A 12,837-nucleotide genomic window follows, 5' to 3' on the forward strand; every position below is an offset into this window, starting at 1 on the left:
GGATACAGTGAAAGGGCATCAAAAGGTGCCCTCAGTATCTAACAACGTTCCAGGAAGACTACAGGTTATGAAGCTATCCACTTGAGTGTAAGAAGAGACAGAAATTTCCTACGAATTTCAGGGAAGATGAATAAGAAATGTCAGATGAAAAAATAGCACAAATTAATGCTACTGAAGATACTGCCCACCACGATTTTTAAGTGTCCACCATAATGACCCAAATTGTAGTTCTTACCCGAACACAGTGAGTAACAAAGGAATCAATACAGTCCTTAGCCTGGTGATTATTATATAGGCAGCACCTGTAAGATAATATAATATTCTTGTTATTAAAATTAAACTATTTGGCCTACAAATAGAAGTGGTGATTATTGCAGGTGCTACCAACACATAGGGAAAGTGGAAAAATGAGAAAATGGAACCAAATACATTACTAAGTTGAAGACTGCTAACATTACAGTCTGGGAGGATCTGCTACCTGCCTGGCCCTGGAGGAAATACAGGGCTGAATAGTTGGAAAGATTTTTTTTTCTTTCCCTGAGGTGGGACTGACAGTAGCCTTTGCACCTAAGGAGATGGGAAAAAGTAAACACTTTTCCTGGTGCACTGAAAGGAGCTGACAACTTGCTACTCCTAAGTGTTTGCCATAACTGAGCAATGTGACCAGAACCTCAAAGATAAACAGAGTCATGTTCATGCAACAGATAATGATAAAGCATGCAGCAGCCAGGAGAAAGAAACGGCAGGACACCTGGAACAGGTGGCAGCAAAACAGAAGTGGAAGGCCACTTACTTTGGGCTGGAAGGCCCAAAGTAAGAAAATTACTTAAGATGACAAAAATAAAGCCCTTAAAAAAAAGACTTTCTGGATCTGAAAATTAGGATTTTCAAATTAAAAAATTTAGTAGGTGAAAGATGCTCATAGTAGCCTTGAAGATCTAGGGAACAACTTTTTTACAACACAGCAGAAGTAAGAGATAAATGTCATGAGGAATACAGGGGGGGGAAATCTACAAGATAGAGTATATAAGGAGCTCTTTAAAAAAAAAAGAAAAAGAAACAGATGAAGGTGAGGCAATAATTAAATAAATAATAAAATAGGAAAAATGATCTGATTTGAAGACTTGAGGCTTTAATGACTGATTTCCAGATAGGAATAGTTGAAAATCACACATGAACATTCTGGTAAAACTCTTGAACTCCTAAAATAAAGAGAAACTCTACAGTCCTCCAGAAGAAAGTGTCAAGTCACGCACAAAGGAAAAAAAACATTGTAACATCTGTAACATTGGAATTTTTAAAACAGCAGGATAACATCAATAGGCTACCATGCAATGAACTTTCCTATATACACAGTCGATTCTTGGTATTTGTGATAGTTATGGTCTATAAACTTGCTGTGGACCCTGAATAGAGAATACTGAAACACTGCTGCTAGGGTAAAATACAGGGTTAGGTTCCTGCCAGCCTCTGGTCCCAACATTTTAATCAACTGATCAATGTATAACCTTGGTTTACCTGTATTTCTTTTTAAAGACACTATATGTAATGTACATTGTTAATTGATTAGCAATGAACTCAGGCCTGAGCAAACCTTATCTAACACACATATAATCTTTCTGTAAGGTACACCACAGCCTTCTTGTGCCAGGAACACTAGACAGCACATCACTACACTTGGAGGCCATTAAACTACAAAATCACCAACAAAAAGCACAAAAACAGGGGTATCTAATAGAGTTTACAGTATAAGGCACAAGAAGACAGAGTTGCCTTGTTTGACCTCAGCGTTGGGCGACTTGAATATTTTGCCACTCTGCACGTGTCCATGAATACAGCAGGAGCAGAGTGAATATTGGTTTGAGGGTTAACAAATACATTTTAGCAAGTAGGCAAATTAACAAATACAGAATCTGCAAGTAATGAGGATCAAACTGTAGTTAAATCTAAATGGATAATGATAAGTGTGACAATGTGGAATCTAAGTGTTAAAGATTGTTAAATAGAAAAGACAAAATGCAAATTAAGAGGATGTAGACCCTATTTCATATACGTCATATTGTCAAAAACTGAAGAGTCTGATAATGCCTAGACTATGGGGAAACTGGAATCCTTATACACTGTTGGCTGGCATACCAATTGGTTCGATTATTTTGGAAAGCAATTTGGCAAAACTAGTAAAGCTGAAGATGCACATGCCTATGATTGGCAATTAATTATATTTTAAAGTATATAGTCTATGTGCAAAAGGAGACATAATTCAAAGATGTTCACTACAGCACTGATTTCAACAGTGATAAATTAGAAACAAGGTAAATATCCAATTGTAGAGAAAAGCAAAATAAACTGCAGTACAGTTGAAGGACAGATTTTAACGAATAAAATAAATTTGCTGGATAAACTCGGTCAATTTCAAAACGCTAATGTTAAAGGAAAAAAATCATGTGGCAAAAGGATGTATATATAGTGTGACAAAATTTATGCAAAGTTTAAAAACATAAACTGATATTATTTATGGACACATATATTTGGGTAAAGTATACAAGCATTCATAAAAGTGAAACACATAAACTGTAATGTAGTGGTTACCTCTAGGACTAAAGTAAGAGAAAAGGATGAGGTGAGAGAGGAGGATTTGAAATTATAGTCAGCAGTTCTCAAAATGTGCCCTAGGTTCACCTGGTGGTGATGGTAGGGGTGGCCCTTGAGATGCTTTTGGGGAGAACACAAGGTCAAAACTATTTTCATAATAACATTAAGATGTTATTTGCCTTTTGCTCTCATTCTCTCACAAGTGTACAGCTGGCTTTTCCAGAGGCTACATGGTGTGTAATATTACAATATATTGAAAGTAGAAGCAGGTTAAAATAATCCAGCTATCTTCTACTAAAACAGACATGAAAGAGATCTGCAAAAAGGTAAAACAATTCCACTTTTCTTACTAATTTTTCTTAAAAAGTTATTTTCCATAAAAATTTTATGTTAATATGCAAGTTATGAATGTTATGTATGTATATTAACATGTAACAGATTTACTGTTTTTCAAAAAGAATAAATATTTTTAAAGTATTGTTTTAATTTCTAAAATAGTAGGTATCAATAAACAGGACCCATATAAACAAAAGCTATTTGGGTCTTTAATATCTTTTAAGAATGAATTCATTAAAATTAGCCCACTCCTTGAAACCTAAGCTCAGCCCTACTCTTGAGACCTTTCAGTTATTACTTACTGTCAGGAAGCTCCATCCCCTGATTTTGCATAGCTCACTCTCTGTTTATTTACATGTATCACCACTTCCAAGAGGCCTCCCATCTAAAAGAACCATCTTATCTTACCTTATCTTTCTATACATTACTATGACCTGACATTATATATTTGTCTACTGTTTAGTCTCTCTCACTGCAAGGCAAGCTCCTTGTCAGCAGGAGTATCTTTTCTCCAGAACCCAGAAAGGTATCTGGCAATAGTAGATACTAATTTATTATATTTATTAAATAAGAGAATTAATAAAAATTATTAATTCATATTAACAATATATTTAGTATTTATAAAATTTTATCAATTTCCTTACCAGTAATGGAATTTATAAAAGCAAAATAAAAACTTTGCTTAAAATGGATGGCAGTACAGGTGTCTGTCAGTTCATACATCTGAATATATGATATATTTAATCACAGAAATTTAAAGCTAATTTATAATGATCTCTATTTGCAGATTACACGGTATTATGTATTGAAAACCCTAAGGATTCCACCAAAACTGTTAGAACTAATAAATGAATTCAGTAAAGTTGTAGGATACAAACTCAATATAAAAACTACTCACACTGAACTACTAGAAAGAGAAACTAAGAAAACAATCCCATTTACAATAGCATCAAACAGAGTAAAATACCTAGGAATAAATTTAACCAAGGAGGTGAAAGATCTGTACACTGAAAATTGTATAAGACATTAATGAAAGACACTGAAGAAGATACAAATAAATGGAAAGATATTCCAGGCACACAGATTGGAAGAATTAATATTGTTAAAATGTCCATACTACTTAAAGTGATCTACAGATTCAGTGTAATCCATATCAAAATTCAAATAGCATTTTTCACATTTTGATGTGACAAAAGATTAGGGAAAAAAATAAATCTGCAATGCCTATCACAGATAAAGGATTAACCTCTCATAATATACAAAGAGTTACTACAAATTTTCTGAAAAAAGTAAACCACTTAATAAAAGTCAATGGGCAAAGACGAATGGATGAAGAAGTTGTGGTACATATATACAATGGACTATTACTCAGCCATAAAAAGGAACGAAATTGAGTCATTTGTTGAGATGTGGATGGACCTAGAGACTGTCATACAGAGTGAAGTCAGAAGGAGAAAAACAAATATCGTATATTAACACATGTATGTGGAACCTAGAAAAATGGTACAGATGAACCAGTTTGCAGGGCAGAAGTTGAGACACAGATGTAGAGAACAAACGTGTGGACACCAAAGGGGGAACCGCGGTGGGTGGGGATGGTGGTGTGCTGAATTGGGTGATTGGGATTGACATGTATACACTGATGTGTATGAAATTGATGACTAATAAGAACCTGCAGTATAAAAAAAACAAAAAAACAACTAATACTAAACTTTCTTTGGGTTATTTGTATGGAAATATGTTAATATAAATGTTTCAGACATTACATGAAATTTCTAAAAATCTTACATGTTGTGGTATAATGTTATAAGTCATAATTCTAGTTATTACTTTAAAATGAATATCTCAGAAATAACTAAATTTCCTTGTCAATTGCATTATTATGAACTTTCATCAAATCTTTAACTGTGGTCATTTTTTTTTTTTGCGGTACGCGGGCCTCTCACTGTTGTGGCCTCTCCCGTTGCGGAGCACAGGCTCCGGACGCGCAGGCTCAGCGGCCATGGCTCATGGGCCCAGCCGCTCCGTGGCATGTGGGATCCTCCCAGACCAGGCCAGGAACCCGTGTCCCCTGCATCGGCAGGTGGACTCTCAACCACTGCGCCACCAGGGAAGCCCTAACTGTGGTCATTTTTAAGTCTTTTGTCATTTACAGACAGTTCTGGGTGTACTCTGATGCTTTTGCAAAAATGTTCCTATAAAGCGGTTTCATCTTCAAGGAATTCATGGAAAAGACTCTGACAAGTACAGGTTTCTGGTAACTGACTATACTGCTGAACTGAATGAATACGCATTTTCAGAACCCTAATGGAAAACTGATGAATTCACAAAAGTGCTAATAGAAGATCAAGATGAAAAAAAAAATTAATTACATGGGACTGAGTGAACTGATGAGGATGATTATAATTTTTTGACTTTCTGTTTGAATTAAAAAAAAAAAATCCCACAAGGACTCAGAGGCCAAAAATACACAAATCAATTTTCACTGCAAAGTAAAGGAGCTGTTACAGTGGAGGATTACTGGACTGAATGTCAATATTATGACATAGTATGAGTGTGTTTCGTGTTTGGTAATTGCAATCATTGTTGCTTTTGTTGTGGTCATCCATTTGCAATGCTTGGTGTCAGTTTATCTCTTGTAAAAATAAAATACAGTGTGTGTGTGTGTGTGGAAAAAAAAAAATCCTACAGGAGTAGGAGAGGGGAAAGTCAAGGGAAAGGGAAACAAGTTGCATCTTGAAATACTTGAAGTGGTAGTTTATCAAGCAAAGGGAAGAGGTCTTCCATTTATACTTTCTTATTTCAAAAACAAGAATACTTTAAAACTGGAAAACTTTTTTTGTAAACAAAAGAGAAAAAGACTATGCTCATTAGATCTTCTATTTAAAATGTTCTATAATACTATACTATTCCCTCAAAAAAAAAAGTCAATGGGCAAAGGATATAAACAAGCAATTTATAGAAAAACCATTCTAAATGTCCAATAAATATCATATTAAGTACTAAAATTAAACTAACAATGAGATATCACTTCTCACTCAACATACTGGAAAAAATTAAAGAATGATAACCCCTACTGCTGGTCAGGATGCAGGGGAAGTGTACTCTCTTATACTGTTAATAGAAATATAAATTGTTGAAATCTTTCAGAATACAATCTGCTTATATTAAAATTAAAACTACACATGTCCTCCCACGCAGTAACCCTACCCTATAAAATACATTCATATTATGAAACATTTGGCAGCCATTAAAAAGAATTAACTAGGTACGCTGAGACACAAAATCATGATGTATTTTTGAATGGAAAAAAGATTAAAATTTTTTATTTTAAAATTTCTTTATTTAAAAAAGCAATCCATAAAAAATAATTTTAAAGTTCCTGATAAAAACAAATTGTTTAATGTGATCCCAAATATATATAAAGTCATAGATGTGTGTGTCTTTATACACAAAGATATCCACGGTGATGGTCATCGAAATGTAGTTATCTCAGAGGTATGATTTCGGCTGATTTTTACTGTTTTCCACATATTTTTCTACCATGTTTAAATTTTCAAGTGTGGCCATGTATTATTTATATAATCAGCTTCTGTTTCTTGTTTTAAATCAACTTACTTTCCCCCTGCTTTCCTTCCCCTATTAAATCAGCTTCCTGTTAAATTTTACTACTGAAATGTTTCTCAAACCTGTCTCCTCCTTTATATTCCCAGAGTTTAATCCTTCCTCATCTCTCACCTGTACAACGGAATTAGCCTAGCTAAACATTTTGCCTCCATCAATTACTACCAATTTGCCTCCAAGTAAAAAATACATATTTTACTATGCCAATTCCCTCCTAAAACTCAATCAGTTCTTCACTGAGCATAAAATAAAGACCAAACTTTACCAAACGATTCAAAACTTTCTGGACTCTAACTCCAAACTATCCTAACTGTTCAACTTTTATTTCTTTGTTTATTCATTCATTCAACAAAGTGTGCTTACTGTGTGACAGACACTGTTCCAGCACCTACTACACAACAGTGAACAAACAGCCAAAACTAGAGGCGCTGACCTTGTGGAATTTATATAGTTCTATATATATGGGGGGTGGAAATAAACATAATGAAGAATTATACAGGCTCTTATAGAAGTAATCATAATGAACAAGCAAATTATATAGTGCAATATGATTTATAATAAATATGTATTTTGTCATTCAGATATATATTTCTCAGATATATTTGGGTCTTTATCACAGTTCCTGGCTCACAGCTACTGAAACTCTTGGAATTTCCTAAGGGTTGAGAGTGATAAAGGTGTCTTTCCTCATGTTAATGAGGTGATTGGAGTGCACCTAAGAATGGGGGCTGGTTATCAGAACCTTGAGATTAGAGGCTTGGAACTTTTGGTCCCACTCCCTGATTTCTGGAAGGGGAGAGGGGCTTGAGGTTCAATCAATCACCACTCACCAATGATTTAGTAATCATGCCTATCTAATGAAACCTCCATAAAAACCAGAAAAGGAAAGCTTTTGGGCCCTTTTCCAAGAGCTTCCACATTGGGGAACATGCTTCCATGTGCCACCATTCAGACTCTATGCATCTCTTCATCTGGCTGTTCACCTGTATCCTTTAATATCTTTTTATAATAAATTGGTAATCTAGTGAGCAAATGGCTTTTCCTGAGCTGAGTCATTTTAGCAAATTAACTGTACCAGGTTGGTCAGAACCTCTAATTTGTAGCCAGTCGGTCAGTCAGAAGCACAAGTAACAACCTGGGAAGTGGAGGGTGGTCTTATGGGACCAAGCCCTTTACCTATGGAATCTGATTCTATCTCCAGGTAGACAAGTGTCAGAATTGAGTTGAATTCTTGGGCACCCTGCTGGCATCTGAGAATTGCTTGTTGTAGGCAAGTCTACACACACACACACACACACACACACACACACGCATGCACGCACACTGGGCTTGGGTCTGGGAACCCCTCTACATATAGTATGTAAGAGGATAATTGTTACGAGAGAGAGAAATGGAGTGCTGGGCAGGTTGGGAGAATGGGGAAGGTTTATACTTTTTAAATTGACTGATCAGGGCAGCCCTCACTGAGGTGACACTGAATAGACTTAAGGCAGTGAGAGAGTCAACCTGGGGAGTTTTGAGGAAAATACCCTCTACCCCAGATTGTATGTGAACGCTGTAAGGTGAGAGAGGGACAGTTAAGTTACAAGAATAGCAAGGAGGCCAGTGTGGCTGAAGCAAAGAAGGTGAGGGGACAATGGTAAGAGATGAGGTCAGAGAGGCACCAAGACAGGGGTCTAACCCAGAGCACATGGGGCCTCATGGGTTCAACAATAAGGACTTTGGCCTTTACTGTCAATGAAACTGGAAATGTAACCAACACTGAGGATGCCTCCCAGCGGCAGTCCTTAACTGACAGATGTGTAAATTCTCAGGTTCCCTTGTCCCTGACAGGACAACTGTGAGGTATAATCCACACAAGTCTCCAGGGCTCCCTGACAGGACCAAACCAAAGTTACCAACTGTGAAGCACACCTTCAAGTGGCTTTCTTCCTTTTTATGTCCCACCTGCCTGCAACCCTGCAAGTTTTCCTGGAATTACTTTCTAAATTATGTTTACATGAATCTTTGTATCAGGGTCAGCTTCTGGAGAACCAACCTAAGACAGGAAGCTACCAGAGTTTTATGTGAAATGTGGCATGATTTATTCAACAAATTGAAAGCTGAACCACTAACTTTTCTTAAAATATATAATTTCAAACACCATGTCTTCACACATCCTGGTTTCTTTCCTAAGAAATAACATCTCCTTTCTTCCTTTCCTGAGGCAAATGCCAATAAAGTTGGCACTGTTTTCCAAAATGCCAACTCAAACGATCCTTTCCAGCATTTTATGGCAGCATGTTTTTGGGGAGGTGACTCTACCAGAATATAATTTAAGGATCGATTATCTGCATTTTCTATTTCTATCTAGATCAGATTATTGAGAAGAAATCTTATCATTGTAATTATTTCTCCGAAGTGCCTACTTAGCACAGTGCTTTGCACACAGTAAGGGTGAATACAACTTGCTGAATTTCTGATCACTCCTTGTAAGCTTTTCTTCTCGTACTGGACCCAATATCAACTTCACAAAAGCCTCAATTTAAATCTAAATTGGGACTTTCCTGGTGGCACGGTAGTTAAGAATCTGCCTGCCAGTGCAGGGGACACGGGTTCAAGCCCTGGTCCAGGAAGATCCCACATGCAGCAGAGCAGCTAAGCCCGTGCACCACAACTACTACTAAGCTTGTGCTCTAGAGCCCGCAAGCCACAACTACTGAAGCCCACCACCTAGAGCCAGTGCCCCACGACAAAAGAAGCCACCACGGTGAGAAGCCCGTGCACCGCAACAAAGAGTAGCCCCCGCTCACCATAACTAGAGAAAGCCTGCGCACAGCAACGAAGACCCAATGCAGCCAAAACTAAATAAATTTAAATAAAATTTTTAAAAAATCTAAATAACATGTGGCAGAAATCAATTAATTTTAACATGATTGAGTTATTTTTTCATGTGGAGACTTGATTCCAACAATTTTTATGTCTTTGCTATAAAGGAGCACAGAGAACTTGGGCTTTTAAGACACACACATGCTATACAATGTCTTATGACACTTACTTTGGGGAGAGCACCGGAGGACTGACAAAAGACCGAAGTGCATCTTTCACCATGTCTTGCATGAGATGGGTTCCAAAGACCTTTTTGTTATCCACCAGGAAAGTGGTCTTAAAACAAATGTTATATATATTAGTAATGCTGTCACAATCTTGACATATTGTACATGTAGTTGTCATTACTGTGACATGAACATACTTCTTATAAATGCCACAGAATACAAAAGAGATTAAAATGTAAAAAGTTGGTGGAAAATTTCTTTTTCCACAATGCCTCCACAATGGGTACTACTTATTAATCCCTATTTAAGGTGTATTCTGATGCAGGAGAACAAAAAATGTGCAGAAAAAAATCTCTCAGGTCAAGAGTAGTAATATTGAACTAGTGAAAGTGAACTGGTGGGTCTGAATATGTCAAATGAGCTAATATACAAGAAAGGGTTTCATAAATTATAAAATATTTAATGGTTACAAACATCAAGTCAGTCGATAACCATATCTCTAATAAACACCTTGGAATACATACAAACTTTCTGAAATTGGAAAAAATATAGTTAAAATAATAAATTATTAAATTGAAATACACTATTTAATAATAATTTACATTTAATTTTCTGCCCTTAACAATCTCAATGTATCTGAATATTTACTATACTATACCTTACTTGATTTCCTAACACATTTGAGTTGTTTCCAGTTTTTGGTGATCACGAACCAAACAGCTTTAAACACAGGCATGCATACAGGTTTCTAGGAGAATGTCAGATTCCACTTCTCTTGGGTAAATAAGCAAGAGTAAAATTTGTATATTTGTTTTTGTAACAATCTGCCATCATTTTCCAAAGTGGCTATAGCACTTCATATTCCTATCAGTAATGCATCCTCTCCAGTGCTTGATATTTTCAGTTTTGTTCTTTTTTCTTGCTTTATTTTAAAGATATTCTGATAGGTGGATAGTGGTATTCCATTGTGGTGTTAATTTGCATTTCCCTAACTGTTTTCTTACTGTTACATTTATAGAATTCTTTTTATGTTCTCGATACAAGTCCCTTGTCAGACATGATCTGCAAATATTTTCTCCTACTCTGTAGAGTCTCTTTTCATTTTCTTAAGTGTCTTCCACAGAATTAAAGTTTCAAATTTATCAACTTGTCATTTTTTTTAATGGACTGTGCTTTTGATGTCATACCTAAGAATTCTCTACCTTTCCTAAAGTCACGAAAATTTTCTCCTATCCTTTCTTCTAACAGTTTTATGGTTTCACATATAGTACTACATAATAAAGGACTAATTAAGGATCAGAACTTCTCTGGACTTTCCCCTTGGTTCCGTTGATCACATGTCCATCATTTTGCCAACAGCACACCTGTCTCATAGGTAGTACTGAGTTCCCCAACTTTATTTTTTTTTACAAATTTGTTTTGGCTGTACTAGTTCCTATTCCTTTCCATATAAATTTTAGAAGCAGCTTGTTGACATCTACAAAAATTTCTGCTATGATTTTGGGATTGCTCTGAATCTGTAGATCAGTTTTGGGGAGAACTGACATCTTAAAAAAATATCAATTCTTCCAATCCACAAACAAGATGTATCTCTCCATTTATTTAAGTCTCCTTTGATGTCTTTCATCAGTACTTTGTAGTTTTTCAGTATACAGGTTCTCCAAATAGGTGTTAGATTTATACCTACATATTCCATTCTTGATGTTATTGTAAATAGTACTGCTTTAAATTTTTTGATTTGCATTGTTCATTGCAAGTATATAGAAATACAATTGCTTTTTGTAAATTGGTCTCATATCCTGTGATATTGTTAAACTCATCCACCAGGTTCAGGAACTTCTTTGCAGATTCCTTGGTACTCTACGTAGATAAACGTGTTGTCTGTAAAGAAACATTATTTCTCAGTTTCTCAACTGTATGCCTTTTATTACTTTTCCTGCCTTTTTCCACTGGCTAAGATTTCCAGTACTATGTTGAGTGAAAGTGGAGTGATGAGAGTGGACATCCTTGCTTTCCTCCCAGCAGGAGGAAAGAATTTAATCTTTCGTCATTAAGTATGATGTTAGCTATAGGTGTTTGGCACATGCCCTTTATCAGATTAAGGAAGTTACCTTCTATTCCTTGTTTTGCTGAGAGTTTTTATCATGAATGGACGTTGGTTTTGTCAAATGGTTTTCCTCAATCTATTGAGACTTTAGATTATATGGTAAATTACACTTTAAACACTGAACCAACCTTGCAATCCTGGGATAAAACCCACTTGGTCATGATGTATTCTTTCTTTACATATTGCTGGATTTGATCTGATAATACTTTAAGATTTTTATGTCTATGTTCATCAGGAATATAGGTCTATAGTTTTCTAAGCTTGAAATGTCTTTGTTTGGTTTTGGTACAGAGGTAATGCAGGCTTCATATGATGAGTGCCCTTGTCTCTTCTATTTTCTGAAAGAGACTGTGTATAGAATTCTCCTGGAGTTTTGTTGGAAGGCTTTTAACTATGAACACAATTTCTTTGATAGATACAGGATTATTCAAATTTTCTATTTCTTTTTGAGTGAGTTTTGGTAGTGTCCCTCACGGAATTGGTCCATCTCATTTAAGTTTTTGCATTTATGGACATACAGGTGTTTAGAATATTCCCATATTACAATTTTAATTTGTTTAGGGTCTGTAGCAATTCCTGATATTATTCATCTGTATCTTCTTTTTTTCTTGTTCCACCTAGTTAGAGGTTCATCAATTTTAGAACCTGCTTTTGGCTGCAATGATTTTCTCTATTGTTTGTCTCTTTCCTATTTTACTCATTTTTGCTTTTATCTTTGTTATTTCCTTCTGCTTCCTTCTAGTTTGATTTGCTCTTCTTTTTCTTAAAATAGAAGCTTAAATTATAATTTCAGACCTTTCTTCCTTTTTTTCATATGAACATTTAGTACTATAAATTTCTCTCTAAACACTGCTTAAATTGTATCCCACAAATTCTGATATTTTCACTTTCATTCAGTTCAAAATATTTTCCAATTACCCTCAATACTTCCTCTTTGACCATGGGTTCTTTAGAAGTGTGTTAATTTCCAAATATCTGGAGAATTTTCCAGATACTTCTGTTACTGATTCCTAATTTAATTCCAAAATAGTCAGAGAGCATAGTTTGTATGATTTCAATTTTTTTTAATTATTAAGGTTTATTTTATGGCCCAGAATATGGTCTTGATGAATATCTAACACTGTAAGTCAATACTTCTGTTAC

At 35.5% G+C, this 12,837-nt stretch overlaps 1 protein-coding gene across 1 annotated transcript in view; it reads right to left on the bottom strand.

Moving 5' to 3' along the window:
* The window catches only part of NAA35 (N-alpha-acetyltransferase 35, NatC auxiliary subunit), an 89,201-nt gene that overhangs the window by 17,093 nt on the left and 59,271 nt on the right, over positions 1-12,837 (bottom strand). The window contains exons 14-15 of the mRNA XM_079926081.1: positions 9,590-9,696; positions 236-302 (exon numbers count right to left, since the gene is read on the bottom strand). Coding sequence (XP_079782207.1) covers positions 236-302; positions 9,590-9,696 — 174 coding nt within the window. The remainder of the gene's footprint in view (positions 1-235; positions 303-9,589; positions 9,697-12,837) is intronic.

Source organism: Stenella coeruleoalba, assembly GCF_951394435.1.
Source record: "Stenella coeruleoalba genome assembly, chromosome: 7".
Lineage (NCBI taxonomy): Eukaryota > Metazoa > Chordata > Mammalia > Artiodactyla > Delphinidae > Stenella > Stenella coeruleoalba.